This window comes from Thermobia domestica, chromosome 13 (genome assembly GCF_964235325.1).
Source record: "Thermobia domestica chromosome 13, izTheDome1.hap1.1, whole genome shotgun sequence".
Lineage (NCBI taxonomy): Eukaryota > Metazoa > Arthropoda > Insecta > Zygentoma > Lepismatidae > Thermobia > Thermobia domestica.
This window is the reverse complement of record NC_137466.1, coordinates 41,778,901-41,798,878: the sequence shown is the minus strand read 5'-3', so window position 1 is coordinate 41,798,878 and position 19,978 is coordinate 41,778,901. Positions and strand designations below refer to the sequence as shown.

The 19,978-nt window shown below is 36.8% G+C and overlaps 1 protein-coding gene across 1 annotated transcript in view; it reads left to right on the top strand.

Annotated features, from left to right (window-relative positions):
- Non1 (nucleolar GTP-binding protein 1) overlaps positions 1–19,978 on the top strand; it is a 70,268-nt gene that overhangs the window by 23,671 nt on the left and 26,619 nt on the right. The window contains exons 3-7 of the mRNA XM_081735658.1: positions 1,725–1,828; positions 4,361–4,444; positions 8,318–8,471; positions 14,797–15,039; positions 19,357–19,398. Of these exons, the coding sequence (XP_081591784.1) occupies positions 1,725–1,828; positions 4,361–4,444; positions 8,318–8,471; positions 14,797–15,039; positions 19,357–19,398 (627 nt within the window). The remainder of the gene's footprint in view (positions 1–1,724; positions 1,829–4,360; positions 4,445–8,317; positions 8,472–14,796; positions 15,040–19,356; positions 19,399–19,978) is intronic.

The following is a 19,978-nucleotide window of genomic DNA, read 5'->3' as shown; positions in this document are numbered from 1 at the left end:
GGTATTGCAGAGTATGTCAAACAATGCACCCTTGTCGATATTTTGCATGGTACGAAATTTCAGTGGTGTGTTTATTAATTTAAAAGTTATCCAAATAAATTATCCAAGTGTATGTACCCTTTTTGTAATAATAAGTTCGTATGGAGTCTATTTAACATTATATATATACAGATGGTGATCAGAAAAATGGAAACACCTGAACGAAATTGCAACTTACCAGATTAATATGGTGTCGGGACACCTTTCGCCTTTAGAACAGCCTTGATGCGACGTGGGATGGAGGCATAGAGGTCGTGAATGGTAGCAACTGGAATTTTACACCATTCCTCATGCAGGGCATCGGCCAGTTCTGTGAGAGAGGATGGAGGTGGAAATCGTCGCCGGAGTCGTGTTTCCAAGACGGACCACAGATGTTCAATTATGTTGAGATCTGGGGATTGGGCGGGCCAGGGGAGGTTGTTGAACTTCATCCCGATGTTTCTCAAAGCACGCTGCAACAACGCCAGCTGTGTGAATGGGTGCATTATCATCCTGGAAGATGGCGTCATTGTCCGGGAACAACATCCGGACCATAGGATGCAAGTGGTCTCCTAAAATTGCGACATAATCGTTGGCAGTGATTCGTCCGCTAAGTGTGACCACAGGACCCAATGAAAACCATAATATGGCGGCCCACAGCATCACCGAGCCGCCGCCATGTTTCACAGTTGGGCGGAGACACTGCAGATCATAAGCTTCTTTGGGCGTTCTCCACACATAAACACGGCTCGTGGTTGGGAATAGGGTGAAGGATGACTCATCCGACCATATCACACGTTTCCAGTCCTCAACGGTCCAAGTTGCATGGTCGCGGCACCATTTGCGGCATGCGAAAGCGTTATGGTCCCTAATGAGCGGTTTGGCCCGTGCAACACGACCCCGTAAGTTCATGTCATGTAATTCGCGACGGACTGTGATTGTCGAAACAGGGTGGGGGGAGGTGCTGATTGAGTTCCTCCGTCACTTGCTCCGCAGTGGCACGACGGTTCTGCGTGACAATGCGCTTTAATACCCGGCGTGACCTGTCAATCATGATTTTCTTCCGCCCACTGTTCCGCTTCCCGATGTGGTTTTCCCGTGTGTTGTGTAGGCCGTCATCACCTTCGACACTGTCCCACGCGACACACCTAACACAGTAGCCACTGCCGTCACACTCACTCCACATAACCGCGCACCAACAATTGGCCCTCTTTGAAAATCTGAGAGGCCTCCCATTTTACACTACCTCCGTCTGCTGCAGCCATTGGACACTGCTGTTCCACTGCGCCTGACGTAGTATGGAGACCGACCTAACACACCACCATCAGCGATCCGGCGCTGCGGGCGCCACGACACCACTGCCAACCCATACATCTGACGTGTTGCCAACTACAGGTGTTTCCATTTTTCTTATCACCATCTGTATATATATTTGTAAAATAAGAGCCGCGAGAGTCAGCGGTACAACGCTCACTTCTTATGCGTATAATCCGAGGTTTGATCCCATCTCGCACCAAATGATCTTTGTAATGGACAAACACGGGTTTTCTCCGGTTGCTCCCGTTTCCTCTGTTCTTTCCACCATTTTTTCAATAGCCTATAAGGCATAAGCCTGGTATGTAAAGCAACAATTTCATTTTCATTTCTCATTTTTTGTAAAATATTTGATGACGTAAGAACACAACAAATCTATTTCTTTCTTCTAGGATATCCATCCATTTTATGCCGACTTGATGAATGTCTTATACGATAAAGACCATTATAAGTTGGCCCTCGGGCAGTTGAATACAGCGCGGCATTTAATTGACAAGTAAGTAAATGTTTTTAGGATTCTTTGATAGTTCAGTGGCATTTACGTAACCTCATAGAATAACCAGAAAGTTGTAGTCAGTTGTTAAGGTGTTAGTGTGACATTCGTCCCAAGTCATGATTTGGTCAACATGACTTTGTGAACGTAAAATTTAAACAAAAATTGCAAAATTCTGTAATATGGTGGTTGTTGTAAATACCTACACGTGATAATTACTGTATTTACTTAAATGTAAACGCCTCCTGACTGATTGTGTCGGTTTTGTGAATCTGTATATTATGTGGATACAAGAATCTCCTATAAGATCATTACATAGAATTCATGTAACTACCAACCCAACGGCTCATTGGCTGCATAGAATTACACTTGCATGCGAATATACATTTATCGTAAAATCAAAATACGAAGTTTTCTGGGGAGAACAAAATAATTAAAAAGCACCTGCTGATACTTCGGCAATTTGTTCGAAAGCATATGTACAATTATAAGTGTTCCTGAAGGATTTTAGCCCTGTATTTTTAGGAGAAAAGGGAATTATATTCTAATAAATATGATGTGTTATATTTTTTCATATTTTTTCTCGATTGTTATTTATTATTCCGTTCATAAAAATACCAATCTAAAGCATACATATAAACGTTAGCACCAGAAGCTAGTAAACTATGCATTGACTAACGATAATTACTGGCGAATTAGTCTGCTTAATAGCGATCTGAATAAAAAAGAATTTTTATCACATTCACGTGCAGTTCTGTGTGTTCTGGGTGGTTCTGCATTCACGTGTAGTTTTACTATTTTCATACGAGTTGGTTACTGTTTGATTCAGTAAATTAGGTTTCCAGTCGTGTATAACATAGAAGTATAAACTGATTTTCTAAAATGGGGTAAATTCATCTTGGTGCCTCTTGACTAATTTCAAACTCAAAACGTGTGAGTGGGTCGTAAGTTTTAAACAAAGTATATGCTATGTTTTAAAAATTGGAAAAGTTGTATGGAAGGTAACTCTTCAGTGACGCGGGAGTTCAAACCCCATCCTTTGACCGTACGGACGGAAGGATGTTTCAGTTTTGTACCTCTAACTCATAACCCCAAAGCATCACTTGTAAAAATAAATAAATAAATAAATACATAGATAAGAACGACCCAAATATGTTAAATTATTTTGAAGTTATGCCACTTCAAACATTGGACTACAGAAGTCACTACGACGTAGTTATGTCGAAGTCCCTACCACATACGTAGGTTATCATTGGGGATTAATGTGGAATGTAGTTTTCGAAATTGTGGAGTGTAAGTTCATCCCGATCTTGACTAATTTAGGGGGCCGCGGTGGCTCAGTAGTAGAGCGTTCACCTCTGATGCATGGGGTCCCTGCTTCGATCCCAGCTCGTGCCAAGTGAACTTTGTGGTGAACAAACACCGTATGCATGGATTTCCTTCGGGTGCTCCTACTTTCTTCATTCCACCATTTCATTCATTTCTTATCGTCTCCTTTAGCCTAGCCGGTATAACCGTGGGACATAAAACTCGGAGATTTCATTTCATTTCATTTTGACTAATTTAAATCATAAGCAGTAGGTATAATTGGCAAGCTTAAAAGAAAATATACACTATATTGCATCAAAATCTATAAAATATTTCGAAGATTTATGAAAATGGGATAAATGTACCTTATTGCCTTCTAACTGATTTCAACCCCAAGCAATAGAAGTAGGTTTCTTAAATGATTAGAGTAGGTTTTAAGTGTCAAAAATAATACGTGCTGTATTTCATAAAATGTAGGAAAATTTGTATAAAATTTTATTGTGAAATATGGATATTTTTAAAAAGTGTGAATTCCCCCCCTCCTCCTTATTTTTACCCAACTTCTCATCCCCTTATTTTTGTCAACTTCAGCCCCAAGTAGTTTGAATGATTGAGAAGCCTCAAAGAAATGTTCGCCATTGCGTCAAAATCAAATAGTATTTACGAATGCTATAGTGGAAAATTTTTTCTTATATTTTTATATATACGAAGAAATTTCGAAGTTGGTGAATTTATTCCTTATCCTTGATCGATTTCAGCCCAAACAACGGAAATGATCAGAAAGCACCTTCGCCCCCTTAAAAAAATAAAATAAAATAAACAAAATTTTACTGGAAAATTTCGTTGTCGCGTATACCTGCAAATTTGCAACATTAGATTCATTTTACCTTTCATTCGTGACTGATTTCGAACCCGAACAAATGATTATTTCCTGTGGTTGGACGAAGCACCTTGCCGAGCTTATTCAACACCAGATTAATTTTACGAAAATTGCCGTACAGCACACACACACACACACATAAATGTCAGTTAAGTCAAATAGTAGAAACTCATTTACTCTTGCTACAATTAGGAAGTACGGGAGAGACAAGTGGCAAAGCTTATATTTCTCTTATTTTAATAGTTTCTTAAAGCTTTGTTTCTCGGCAGAATGTATGTCAGGAACTTGTTTTCTTGTCCATCGTTATTGAGTTTTGCTTCTAATGTGAATTTTCCAATATTTTACAGTGTTGGTAAAGATTACGTTCGGTTGCTGAAGTTCGGAGATTCGCTTTACAGATGTAAACAGCTGAAAAGGGCTGCACTTGGAAGGTAAGTTACGATTTTCTCTATTTTATATGATGATTGTAGTTTTGGAAATTGTACACAATACTTCGTGCTTCGTTGCAATGTTTACTAGGTGAAAATTGTATGTATGTGCTTATTATAACCTAGTATTATAACCTACTGTAACCTAGCAGTAGTACTTAGCGTGGCTGCTCCTCGTAAAACCGCTATGTGACATTTTCGTCGAAAATGAGTTGTTATACTACAATATGAATAGAAAGTCATGTTGCTTTCCCTACCTATATGTGAATTCCGAATAGTTCTCTCGTAATAAGGAAAAAAAAATGTGTAAATCGCTATGTGAAACGAGGTAATATCTGATGTTTTTAACCCGCTTTTTGATGAGCAAATATGAATTATTAAAAATTTACAATGTTGCAATGCAAGTGAACATCCACCAGCAAGGGATATGTCTTGTGATACAAGATGCACATTCTGGGTAAAGATGACTCTTGTTAATAACTAAGTGATGAAAAATCTCGGTTTTTGCTTCACTTGAAAAGTTATTTCTGCACACAGCGGTTTTTCGAGGCGCAGCGACATAAATTAAACATGCTTGTAAGCAAGTAAGACTAGTATTCAAGGCAAGTACACCACTACTTGAGTTTTTATATGAAGTGTACTCAGCAGACTGCGAACACCAGGCAACTATCAGTAGAGGTCTGCGCGGATGTGGATATATATTTCTTTTCTGTGCGGATATGGTTTCCTATATTTTTTTCGTGCCTAAAAAGAAACTAAAAAACGCTATGAAATTTGTGATGATGGTGGAAAGAGCACTAAGAAATGTTTGTTTTGAATTTTAAAACTGATTGAAAAATAACTAAAATTAAAATAAGTATGTTTGAAACTTGTGACTCAATGACAGCAAAAGGACAAGAAATGACACGATAGAGTTTTCCTTTTATTGCTCTTTTCATATTGTAGAATATGTAAGCTGTATATATTTGCTATCTCATTATCTGTGGATGCGGATAGAAATGCTGCGGATGTAAATGCGATATTTTATATCCGCGCAGACTTCTTAACTATCAGTATGTGGTGACTAAATCAATAATCACATACTTGCCTTTCAAAATCCAGCTGAACTTCTCAAGATAATAGGTATGCCATGAGACCATTCGGCGAGAAGACCAGGGCTTGTTTCAAGAAACGCAGTTCATTCGCATTCGTGTGAAATATTTTTCATTAATCTGTTACCGGGCAAAGAACGTGTATTTCGGTTAGTATTTCTATCAAATAGACATACAAAATATTCTGCATAAGATGTTCTGCTTGGGAACGTGTTTGTTACGTCTTCTGTCGTTATGTTAATAATTCACACCTCATTTTTAAAGGAGGTAGAGAATATGTTCTAAAGAGAAAAACATTTTTTTTAATCTATAGACTAGGATAATGATATCATATCCTGTTTGTTGTCAAGTGATCGCCATTTCCTTATCTTGACTTAACACATTTGGTATGTAATGCTTAATCATATTCAAAGGGGACATGGTAGTGGGGTTTCTATTTTGATCCCAAATCATGTGAGTGTGCTGGATAGCGTAGTTTTCCGTGAAATTTCTCCCATTTTCTCCATCGTCCGTTCTGTTTAGTCCATAGGGTACACATATGGGACATAAGACTAAAAACTTCGTTTCTTAAACGCTTGTGCGTTTAATGCATGTGTGTTTAAAGGATTTCTCAATGCCGAACAACAACAATCGATTTTTTTAAAGAATAATAATTATTTTATTACTTATCGATACCGAATAAAATAATTATCCATTGTTAAAAGTATCATATCTCCATTCTGTAATCGATTGATGTAATATTAATCATATTGAATAGCAACATTTTTTCTAAGAGTTCATTTTTTTCTTTTATTTATTTAATGTACTATTTTCGTATATACAGCAGCATTCCAGAAAAAGTTAGAAACTTCTCGGGGCCATCTGCCAGTTTATCGGTCAGTTTATTGCTATTTTCTGAAATTCAGAACTTGAATTCTTTCTGTTTGTGTTCATGGAATTATAGCTAGTCTTTATATAATTGTGAAACAACTTCCTGGGCAGTTCAAGATCGACGGTCTTTTTCAGTACTTCTTAACTTCATAGCAATGCGTCAGACCAATTGAATTATAGAACTGAACCCTGTCTTCCGCCCTCTTTGAACAGATTATTTACTCATAGAGGCGATAGACGAATATATATTTTACAAAGTGTATAACATTAAAATTTGAATTAAAATTGTAGCAGTCATTAACACTCAATATAAAAGGCTATTTAAGTTGAGACTATTTACTATTCTAATAACGGAAAGTATCAGTAACCATGTAACATATATCAATTAAAATGTATCTGAGATCAAACAAGCAGTAACGGAAAAGAACCTTCCTCTAGAAATTGCCAAACACATGGTTAAAATACCTGTGGTGTAGGGGATATTGTGAACTAAATATTCGGTGTGCATCCCTAAACTTTATATTGCTCCGTAAAATTTGCTTTTGGCTACGAATTTGTGAGACAGAAGCTTACTGTTTGATTCGATATACTTTCCTTGACCGGCCTAAGGTTAAATATGTAGATTTAATATTTTAATTCTCTAGTGTCAAAAAGAGTTTTAAATATATTGTATATATTACAAGATGTGGCAAAAAATTTCATAGCTAAAATTTCCTATGAAACTAATGATTTTTCTGTTCTGCTGTATATTATTTTTCACAACTTAACATAACGTAGTATCTAGTGTTGTTCTTGAAGCAAGTAATGGTGTTTTATGTATGTTGTGTTGAGTTCTTTAGATGTTTCACAAACATGCAAAGTGCTGAATGAACAGTAAACATCTCAAGGTGCATTGCCAATATACAGTGGAACGCTCATTATATGAACAAGAAAACTAACAATCAGAAAGAATAACCAACAAAAGGTACTAAAATTGAGATAATGAAAAATTACTTGACTGAGTAAAACCGGGATCTCCGGCTTACTGAGTCGGTGCGCTAACCACTGCCCAGTCCACTTCGTAAGCAGCCAAACACTTTTCACTCTTGAGATTGGTGCTTGTACTTTAAGACCACATAGATTGTACAGCTGTTCCCATTATGTGCTGAACAACCCAGTGTGTGTACTAGTGAATGATTATGACGGTTGAATTCGACGTAATATGAGAAAGTGGGAAGAATCAAGCGATTTTTCTTAAACCGCATTCTCTATACTAGCTAAATTCCGTAAGTGTGAATTCAATGTATATATATAAAACCCACCTATAAAGGGTGTGGGTGTGACATAAGGAAAATTGGTCGATTCGCCTCCCAGAGCTGGCTCGTCCATATAAGTGAACTAAACGGCTGCCTGTGGCCTTTTTGTTTAAATTTGCAACAGTAATAGGGTGAACAATGAAAAGTTATGCAAAAGCGTTAAAGCAAACTACCGTGTATAGTAGCAAGCTTCATCACGTACTTGATTGAAATCAAAATGGCATAAACTTACGTTCAGGTCAAGGGACTATTTTTGTACAGGTAAGGGTCCTTTACCTAAACAAATAAACAAACAAAAAATCACTAAATCAGATTGGGAACCCTGCATTCTGCCTTTCTCTTTCTATAGAGGGGACAAGAGGCACCGAAATATTTCTCATGTATTTTCCATGTCTGTCCGTTCCTTTTTCTCATATAGCAACACGAAGTAGTTCGTCATCATCTTGTGTTCTGCTGCAGTTGTACTCATCTGAAAGTAACGTGCGAATCCGATAGCATTTATATTGAGATATGTTTCTTCCATTTCTCTTAACTTACTTCATTTTAACAACGGAAAATTGTAAGAATTCTAAAATGTTATGATCTAAGAATCTAAAGAACACTACTTTTTTACTTTCTAGAATGGCGACCATAATGAAGCGCCAGGCCCAAAACCTTCAGTACTTGGAGCAGGTGAGACAGCATCTTTCCCGTTTACCTTCCATCGATCCCTACACTAGAACTATTTTAATTTGTGGTTTTCCAAATGTTGGAAAGTCCAGTTTCATTAATAAGGTGAGTTATTATTTCAAATAATTTTGAAGTTAATTTTAATGTAGTTGAATAGGATATCCGGGTATTAAGTTGTGCAATTTTTGTTGTATTCAATCATAGTGTGTGTTCTAAATTGGTGACTTCAGTACGTGGATGTAAGAAGGTATACGGTTCCATCCGTACCCTTTGATCTGTTAAAAGAATAGTTTTCGAGCATTCCGAATATATATATATATATATATATATATATATATATATATATACGTAAACACTAGTCTTGGGCTACCTACGGTTTCACCCCCACACCCATGTGCTTACCCTACGGCCTCGTACCATTTATATCCCTAACATGTTTTTAATCGTAAGGAATTTCGAGATAGGAGTCATCTTACTATAACAATTACAGCACCCACTCTTCTTTCTTCCATTTCTGGGAGACCCGGGTTCGATTCCCGGCGGGAGCTCATGTGGTTCGGATTCCACGTTAATCAGTAGGTCCACGTCTCATATAGCCTCGCTGCAGAACGAGACGCTAAATTAAAATAAACTCTTTCTTCCATTTTAAGAGAAACATCAGAAAAATCTAAAGCGCATGTTCAGTTATTTTAAATGAAACGTCTAGATATCAATTTTCGTGTCTCTCTAACCGTAAGAGATTTCGAGATATGGCCACTCTTGTCTGCTGTTGTAGTGAGTTGCTTCTTAATAAACTTGGGTGCTTTTTGATACTTGAAATATTTTATGCAAATTTCGAGCAATTGTTCTTCTGGAAACACGAAATTTGCCATCCAGTTTCTTACCGCGTGTCGCAACACGGTTTCGTGCAAGTTTTTTCAGTTTCTTCTTGACACTGTGGGTCAGTTTGGCGGCCATACCTTGGCAAATCTTCAACCAGGGGACAATTTTGATAGCGTTTTATGATGGTATAGATCGTGTAACGTGAAAAGTTCTCTTTCTGAAAATGCTTGACAACTTCCATTACAGGTAGTTGTCCAAGAAGGTAATACACACACCATCGTAATGCAGTTTTCTCTTGTTTTTCCAGTCGCGTACTGCTTACATCTGCTTGCTCAATACGAAGCACACTACCTATAAAACTGTTATACCCAAGATTGACTCGCATTGTTCAGTGTGACCTTGGCACAGCGATGACACGCTTGTGTGTGTTAACTTTCACCCATGCCCTTACTATTGTAGTATAAAAAATATACTTTTTCTTTTAGTTTCTGTTTATGTACTAATGTTTATAGAAACATCCTTTCTTGAAATGAACGAACGTTTAAACTCGTTAGAACATAGATTGATTCCTGTAAAATGTCAGACTCTTCACGACTTGAGACTCGTACGTGCGGAAACAGCGATAGAGGGTGTAGCTGTCTTCATTACGAACTTCATGAGTACACAGTTCTGTCGGAAAATCTCAATTGTTGAAACTGCATGTTCTGTTTGATGTAGGGTTGCCAGATCATAACGTTTTTCCCGTAAGTTTTACGTTTCTCTGACAGTTTTACTTTATACGTTTTTATTTTCCCTGTGAAACGATTTCTTAGTTTTTTCTTAAATAAATAAAAGAAGTGATAATCTTGAACACTTTTAAATTGTTTTAGAAGTTAGTGCGGTTTTTTAATTAATTAATTAATTAATTAGAAGAATTGATTTCTCACACACCGTTAGCAACTCAACCGAACGATGTAACTTAGTATTTAGAGAGAAAATGCGACAGGTTACATTTTTATATACTATTTATCCGACATCCAAGTTCATGATTTAAGAATAATTCTGTTTTAACATCTTAACCGTCATCTGTCAACACCGTCTCGATCATATCTCATTTTCCGTCGATCGTAAAATCATGATATTAGGAACAGAAGTTATTGTGAACTAATAATAGCAGAGCTCTAGATGATGTGAATTTCGATGTGTCCTGCAAGCATTTTTTGAACATATAAAAAAAGATGTGGGACTGTTAAGAGATGCTAAGTCTTCATTAAAATGCAACTAAAAGGAAATAAAGATTTGTGTAATGAAATTTGTTGGTTGGACTTGAGTTTAGCTTTCCTTTTAACACCGAAGCTATATGAGATAAGACCTACAGCTTAACATGAGATCCGCGCATCATGAGCTCTCATCCTGAATTATAATATATACAGGGTGACCGCGTGACTATGGTACAAAATTTAAGGGATGATTCCTGACACGGAAACTAGAAAAAAAGTTCAAATAAACTTTTGTCCAACGTACATAATTTCGGAGCTACAAGGTGCCGAAAGCGTGGGAAAATGACATTCAAAGCTCTATAGCTCGACTATGGTGAATGATAGAGCTAATGCGGCATGGTCACATCAAAGACACCGAAGCTGCTGTATTCAAAAATGCTTAGGTCGAGATCGTGCAATTCGTGCACAAGGGATTCTCCAAAGGAGCGTAGGGATTCCCGGATAATCTGTCAAGAAAGATGGGTCGAAAAGGATACGGATGAATAGCTGTCCCAACTGCTAGCAATAATGCGTCTGTACTAAGTCGATATCTCGCACAAGCACAAAATGGCGAACAGTTTTATACGTGCCATGTGTGGTTGCATAACGCGCACTAAGTAAGAGTGAGAAACATGGAAGGAAAATGTGAATAATTTGGTACAAATGGTAAATACATGATATCACAATGTCCTATCATTAAACAGACGCTTTTAATAAAAGGTAAAAGTCATGAAACGTACTAAAATGTTGTAAAAGGATCACACTATTAAAGTCTTTCTTCCATGTATTGTTGTCATTGAAAACAAATAAACAAAACTGAGCGAAACAACCATAATGCAAAAGAGGTTGTTTCCTAAAAACAAAAGTCGCAAGAATGGGAATAATGTCTACAATCAACATTTTACAGCAGGATTGAATGCAGCCAAGAACATTATCAATTACCTGTAAACGAGACAAATCTCCCAATTATCCTACAATAGGTGATGGACATGGCGTCCCTCTACTTCAACACAGGCGTTACAGCGTCGCAGTAAGTTCTAACGCATCCGCTGTAACAATCCAGGATCTGTTCTTATAGTATCACAGGCAGCGAGTATTCGTGCTAATAGTTCTTCTGCGTTGTCTATAGGTGTTTCATAGACAAGTGTTTTGACATGACCCCACAAGAAAAAATCAAGTGGAGTTAAATCTGGGGAACGTGCAGGCCAATTACAAGGACTGCCTCTTCCAATCCATCTGTCACGAAACGTTTGATTCAAATACTCTCGCGTACTAGCTGAAAAGTGGGCTGGGGCGTTATCATGTTGAAACCACATCCGTTGACGAACACCGAGAGGGACATCCTCTAATAACTCGGGAAGTATGTCTCGCAGGAATCTTGTATACACTTGTGCAGTTAATTGTGGTGGTAGTAAATATGGACCTATTATCTGATCACTGATAATACCCGCCCACATATTTATGGCGAATCGGTCTTGGTGGCCCATTTCCACAATTGCATAAGGATTTTCGTCTGCCCATACGTGATTATTGGTACTATTAAATATCCCGTCTTTCGTTTAAAAAAAAAAAAAACCGTCGGTGAAAAGCACGTAGGAAGCAAACTGTGGATCAATTATAAAGCGTTGGAGAAACCACTCACAAAACTGAATGCGAGGTTGAAAGTCATTTGGACGTAAGGCCTGAACCCTATGCGGGTGATAGGAGTGTAACTGTTGCTCGTGTACTACTTTCCAAACAGTATTTTGTGCTACTCCCCTTTCACGTGCTACTTTCCGGGTACTTACAGTTGGGTCTTGGGCGAAACGATCAAGCACTTGTTCTTCGAAGTCCGGAGTCCTTGTTGTTCTCCGTCTTCCTTGGTCGTAGTATTGAGGTTGTAAATTCCCCGTGTCTCGTAAGCGTTGAAAAAGTCTGGCAAACATAGTATGGGGTGGATGTCTTCTTTGTGGATAATTCAATCGATATAACCTATCAGCTTCTGGACTGTTGCCATTTGCTTGACCGTATACAAATATCATGTCCGTAAGTTCTGCTACCGAATACTCCATTTGATTTCACATTCAAACAAGCAAAGCACAAACTGCACTAAGGAACTCGTACGCTACGAACAAACCACATGAAGAATGACCTTCCACCTTCCACAACGCCTTCTAGTAGGGTTGTCGTATACTTTCCTTTCCTTCGACTGTTTTCTACGACAGAAGGAAGAACAAATGCTTGTGATCGAACCTGCAAACTGTGGCGTACTTCAGGTGATAACACCGTCTGTGAAAACAAAATATCTTCTAAACGATAACAATATGACATGTTAAGCATTCTAGACAAAATCTCGGAATCAGTCCTGCAAAACATCGGAAGCAGCGACTAAAACAAACGTCCTGATAAATTGTTTTTCCTTGTTCTTTTTCAATGTCCAGGTAACGCACATTACGGCTAATGATAAGAAACGGATATTTTACTGTTGTTCTCTGGCAGTGGTCAAATTATCATGGGATGGTGGAAAAATCCCCCTCTCGTGAAAAGTATCCTCGGCTCGTATCATCAAATAAAATAAGATTTCTGCCTGGTAGAAAGCACCCATATCCCTCCGTTTTTCCCCTTAGTTTTACTTGCTTTCAATGACAAAATACATAGAAGAAAACAATGTTAGTGTGATCCTTTTTCAACATTTTAGTACGTTTCATGACTTTTACCTTTTATTAAAAGCGTCTGTTTAATGATAGGACATTGTGATATCATGTATTTACCATTTGTACCAAATTATTCACATTTTCCTTCCATGTTTCTCACTCTTACTTAGTGCGCGTTATGCAACCACACATGGCACGTATAAAACTGTTCGCCATTTTGTGCTTGTGCGAGATATCGACTTAGTACAGACGCATTATTGCTAGCAGTTGGGACAGCTATTCATCCGTATCCTTTTCGACCCATCTTTCTTGACAGATTATCCGGGAATCCCTACGCTCCTTTGGAGAATCCCTTGTGCACGAATTGCACGATCTCGACCTAAGCATTTTTGAATACAGCAGCTTCGGTGTCTTTGATGTGACCATGCCGCATTAGCTCTATCATTCACCATAGTCGAGCTATAGAGCTTTGAATGTCATTTTCCCACGCTTTCGGCACCTTGTAGCTCCGAAATTATGTACGTTGGACAAAAGTTTATTTGAACTTTTTTTCTAGTTTCCGTGTCAGGAATCATCCCTTAAATTTTGTAACATAGTCACGCGGTCACCCTGTATATAATTTGTCGTGTAGTTACTTTTAATGAAACTGCTTCAGTTACCTATCAGAATTATTCTACGGTACTATGTGAAACCATGTATGTGTTCGGTATATATAAATTCACAATATCATATATCTTCTTTTTTTTTTTTTTTTTTTTTTTTTGCTAAAAATCTTAAAATCTTCCTTTTTTTTTCTCCCCTTCCCCGTCCCGAGAAATCTGTCAACCCTGATTTTAAGTGTAAAGTGGGACTGCTTCACTCACATTTAAAGTAGATATACAGAGTTCCTTGCCTGAACTCATTCTGAAATAGAAATTGATCTTTTCTTTGTTACGATTTTCATTTTTCGCTTAGAATGTATGTGGTTCGGTTGCCACATTAAATTGTATATCTCAGGGAGGCGTGGTGGCTTAGTAATAGAGCGTTCATCTCTGTTGATAGAGATCCTTGTTTCGATCCCAGACTATGTGAGCTTATGGTAGATTATTGTGTCTGTAGTTCTGCTAGAGGTTATCCCGTTTTCATTCTGTATTCTCATTCCACCATTTCGACAATCATTTATGTGCGATTCACCCATCTCCTTCAGCTACAAGGTATAATAATAATAATATGTTAAACTAGGCGTTTTAAACAGTGCGTTAATATTTATTATCATCGTGTTAGAGGTATTATGTTTCCAAGCAAAGTAAGATGGCCTCATTATCAGTTTATCGATTGTGTTATTATTACTTTTGCTGTATAAGAGATACAAGATAGAGCACTGAACGTAGGAGTATTTCCCAGTTTTGAGGCTAGTTGCGTTATACGGTGTATGCTTCGAGTGGGCAGAATTGTGTATGAAGGCTATTTTGGACTATTTTTATTTTTTTAAAAGTTATACTTTATTTAAAATAACTTCGTCTGCTTTAAGCTAAGAGCAGAACCGAAAGTTGAATTCCAGAATTCATAATATTTTGTTATTGTATGTGTCATCGATATGTTGTGTAATATGTAAATTTTCTGTATGTATATATGTTTTTTTATTTATTTGTTCTTAGTAATATTCTCATGTGTAATGTATATTTGTTCTTTATTGTTTGTGTGTCAGTATAAATAATTGGAACAAGTTACAGTTAACTGGCCTTTTTGTCTCCATAGATAACACGAGCAGATGTTGAAGTACAACCATATGCGTTCACGACTAAATCTTTGTACGTAGGCCATACGGACTATAAGTACTTGAGGTGGCAAGTAATTGATTCGCCTGGTATTCTTGACCATCCTTTGGAAGAAAGAAACACGATTGAAATGCAAGCAGTGACGGCTTTGGCACATCTCCGCGCCTGTATTCTTTACATCATTGACATCTCGGAGCAGTGTGGTCATAGCATAGAAGAACAGGTAAGGTTCCTCTGTATTTTAACGTAAATAATAAATTTTCCATACTTACCTCATCCTTAACAGTAAAATTTTTCTAACATCTTGAACTTATTTACCAAAGACACCCAATCTGTAAACCGAGAAATGAGGTTTTCCCTGCTTTCGACGTCATTTCTAACAAAACATACATATTCCTTCATTAATTGTAGTTGTGACTTCTTATATCTAATTAATTCCCCAAAATGTTTTTGTGCGTATATCAAGAACGACCAATACTCCTGTAATGGACACTTCCTCCTCTTGATTTGCGCTCGAACACTTCGGCTTGAACAATATATTTTTCGTCAGTATTTCGAGTAATTTGCGCTTAAATTCTCCATCTTCCGACTGGAAAATAAGAGAATATAAATATATTTCCAGTCTTCTACCCAGCCTGTTACCCGCTTTAAAATTTCTGTAACTTCCTTTCTGTATGTACTGTCTTTCAGTTCCTTTAAGATTTGCAGCTTTATTTTGCAATTGTATCCACTCGTGGCCATGTAACTAACGCGCCTACTTTCTATGGTCGTGGTGCAGGGTTCGATTCCCTGTGGGAATGCTTGTTTCAAATAGTGACTCGGATTTCACTTCAAAGCCATAGATCTCGTCTTATGTAATCTTGGTAATAAAAAGGAAGATAAAACTTCAGTCAGTCTGTATTTTTTTTCCTCCTAACTTTCCTATTTTTGTTGCATTAGCCTTATTTTTCCTTCCCTTTGCTACTCAAGATATTTTTGCAAGCCGTTTATTTCATAGTGTTTACTGACATTTTGGGCATCTGTCACTTTACTGTGATACACAGTTTGTAATGGTGTTAAAATGTGAAATCAAGATCCTTATTCATGCGCTATTCGTCTCTTCGTAATATATATATATACCTTGTATGCATTTATTACTAGATATAGAAGTAGCAATTAATGCTGCCACACTGGAATAGGAAAGGCTGGTATCAAGAATATACTTCACTTCTGATCAGATCTTTTATTTCCAAATTCAGGGTTTATTTGCAGCCCTTAGCGTATTTCACAATTACCGTCGTAGTCGTGTATCTTCAGGACAATAAGATTCAACATCTACATAATTCTTGCTTAACCATAACTATATTGTCTCGACATTCTACCTGTATTTTCGCACGCAGGTATTCTTTCTCTCTCTCTCTCTCTCTCTCTCTCTCTCTCTCTCTCCCTCTCTCTCTTTCGCTAAATACCAAAGCATGTATACATAAGTAAATATTAAAGCATCTATACATAATTAAAAACACTTTCTACCCCCCAATACCTAGCATGTGAGATAGCACAACGCAAGTTAGTAATATGATCACGTTGGCATTCAAGGAATCCAGAAGGCATAGTTTTCTACGCCATAAGTGTTCCAAGGGCTTAGTTTTCCTTTCTTTCTGTGCACATAGTCATTCATTTCTTACAAGTCAGAAAAAATCTGACAGTTCAATTGAAGAACGTGTAAAGGTATTTTTTGTACTACTTGTGTGAAAACCTGAAGCGGGAATCGCATCCACCGAAAAAGTGGTCCTTTCTTCCATTCGCCTAGCACTTATTTTGTTTTGCTTAACTTCATTTTTATTACTATTATTATTACTTTTATTTTACATGGCAAATTAAAAGTTTCCAAATTTCGAATATTTAACTGGTAACAAATTTTGAAAAATCAGTTGTTTGAATATTTTTTCACAGGAAAAGATTAAAACCAATAAAATGTAAGATTATATTGAGTCTATGTGTTAAATACTTACCATTGCCGTATTTGTTTGGATAGTTCAGACCCTGCTGCCTAGGCGCACCTGTGACTGTGTCTGCTGTTTGCTGCCTAATAAATTAATAATAATAATAATAATAATAATAATAATAATAATAATAATAGTGTTCCTTCCCAGAAAAATGATAATTTTATTCACGTTATTTTTCGTGAATGTCAGCGCCCAACTCTTCTAAAATTTTCTTGGCCTCCCCTTGCAAGAAAATCTTAATTCAACACTGATTTGCTTGCTTATATCGCATTAACCATTTGTTCCACCGAAAACAAACTTTTTTTTCTGTTACCACTTAAGCATTGAAGTGGGAATACATGAGATATGAGGCATCTGTGGGAAACACCTGCGCTCAGTATAAAGACGAAAGATGACAATAGAAGAAAAAGAAAATTGTAGGCCGGTTTCTAGGAGGAAAGTGATGAAATATAAATGTCATAAATGATCTCATTGCTTATTTTCCTCATATAAATTACTGCAGAGCACACCACTCTAACAGCAGTGATACCAAAAATTAGAGCCAATACATCTGATTAGTTCCTAACATTCTTTTGATCATGATTTACTTTGTATGCTTTGCCTTGCTTAGCGAGACAAAAATACTGTCAGCTAAACAGGTGCATTTTCAAATTCATATTTCTTTTTAATTTCGACACCTTTGGATTACTCGATTCTAGACTCTGGATCCAGGTACCCGATTCTCAGTTCTAGATCTGGGTAACTTTTTGCTTCTGGAACCCGCTACTCGATTCTCAGTTCTGAATCCGGGTATCAGTTTGTGCTTCTGAAACCTGGCCCCCGATTCTTGTCTGACCATTTCTAGACTGGAGCCATGGTCCTGTGATCCATATATATATATATATATATATATATATATATATATATATCAGTTCTTTTTTTTTTTTTTTTTTCAATATATTTTACATTTTTTTCTTCATTTGTTATTCCTTAGTGTCTTCATTCTTACCAACTCATCCGTTCATTAGTTTTCTGTTGTTTCACTAAACTACATCTATTTCCAGCTGGTAACATTATGTCACAGCCGTACATCTTATTATTGTATTTTTCTTTTTTTCTTTAATTGAATATTATGTGATTATTGTTGTTGGTTAATCATATTTAATTATGCTATGGGATGTTAAAAGGATGGCCGATCTCCCCTTCTTAATTGAGAAGTTACCAATTGTTTATATTGTATATATGTCTGTTTCGTTTATTTCGTCTGTTTAATATGTGTGTTTTGTGTGTTCTTAAATCCCAATGATAGAATATTCTCAATGGAAAATTCCTATTAACATTGGATATTGTAGAAGAGACTTCAAGGGTGAGACAAAGTGAAAGGGGTAATTCAGAAGAGGATATGAAAGGTTTTTGGAGATGTTTGTTAGGAAATGGTCACCAGGCCTTACACGTGATGAGGACTTAAGCACTGGATATCAATGTCTTTTTTAATATTACAAAAAATGTGTACGAAAAGGGAAAATACTTAAGAGTCTATGTGCGCACGCAGCTATAGTGTTGGCTGCACAAAAGGGTGTATATGGAAAGTTAACATTGGTGACCAAAGTACAAAATAGTCATAAGATCTGACGTAAGTTGCAGAAACTTGTCACGTTTTTAGCATTTACTATAAATGTGATGTGTCTCCAAAAACTGATGTAACTTCGTAGACACACGTCGTACTGTGTAGCTCGGGAGTCCGTCGGTCAATCTCTCTTTCGGCAATTGTAACTCCAAATTAACCGACGGACTTCAACTGTAACTTTACTTTTTCCTTTTGAACTTCCTTTATCAATAAACTGGGCAAGAAAATTCGTCTCTATTATTTAGAATGCTTGCTAACTCCCGGATCTGTCTGCAGCTAAAGATTAAGAGAAACTTAATATATTTGTTGTTTATTCATGTGTGACCGCTCGCATAATCCTGAAGTTGAAATTACAAAGTACGTTCCGCTCGCGTACTGTAGCTGCGACAATTATCACATGATCCGCTTTGTTACAGGACGACTACGCTTTGTGTCTGTTCTTTTAATTTCCTGATCCGTATTCACTCCCTATGTGATGAAGTATATAGCGAAAGTGCTTATAGTGTAGTTGGAAGGTGACGAGCCCAACACGATTTTTTTTTTTTTATTTTTATTTTATTTTTATTTATTTTTTGTAAGCACACACTGACAAAATGCATAAGGACAATTAAATCCAGCTTGTTTCTTTAATGTTGGTAAATTCCGAGTTCAGTTTTTTCGACAAAAAATATGAGTAGGAACTTCTGTAGGTAAGTAGTGACGAAGAAGCGAATATATGGCTTTTTTTTTTGTAAATAATTAATAATGGCGAATACTTCATCACTAATTTATGGAAATATGAAGGAATCTGTCGCAGGTTATTATTAGTTTAAGAATCCATAGTTCCCTTTTCCAGAAGTGCTCATTTTCGTAAAACTTCTTATGGTAACAGTGTGTATTATGTATAATTCCACAGTTTTATTTATACAAACTCGAATATGTAATTTTGATATACATTTTTTAATTGCAGGTCCAGTTATTTCAAAATATTAAACCTTTATTCACCAATAAGGTAAGATCTTTAACTCTTTTAGTAAATGTTCAATCAATGATATGTATGGTATCATATTTTGTTTCCGTGTTGATCAGGTTTCCGCAAAGTACAAATTATATTGAACTATACACTATGTGATAAATAGAGAAAATAACCTTTTTTCACACTAGTTCTACCATAGATGCAAATTAGGGAGAGAAATGTACGACTGACCCGAAAATCAAACGTAGGTCTCTGACTTACTGTTCCGGTTCATGGACGCATACCGACGTCAAGCATGAGAAAGTATGACTAATCGTATAAAGGCCTGATACCGTAATGACTAACACAGCAACATGGTACACAGGAAAACGGTTTCGATTTTCGGTCCAGTCGTACAGTTTTTCAACCTTTGAATATTGTGGAACTTACGTATATTCAATACTTATCGTAGTATCTACTATCTATGGTATATTGTGGTCAGATGACTATAGTATAATAGTATGCATAATGCAGTTCATCACTTTCACGTTTAAAATTTACCACATCTGTTTATTTATTAACTTACTAACTGAAATACCCGTTCTTCGCACGGAGGAATTAGGTTTATGGGAAATAT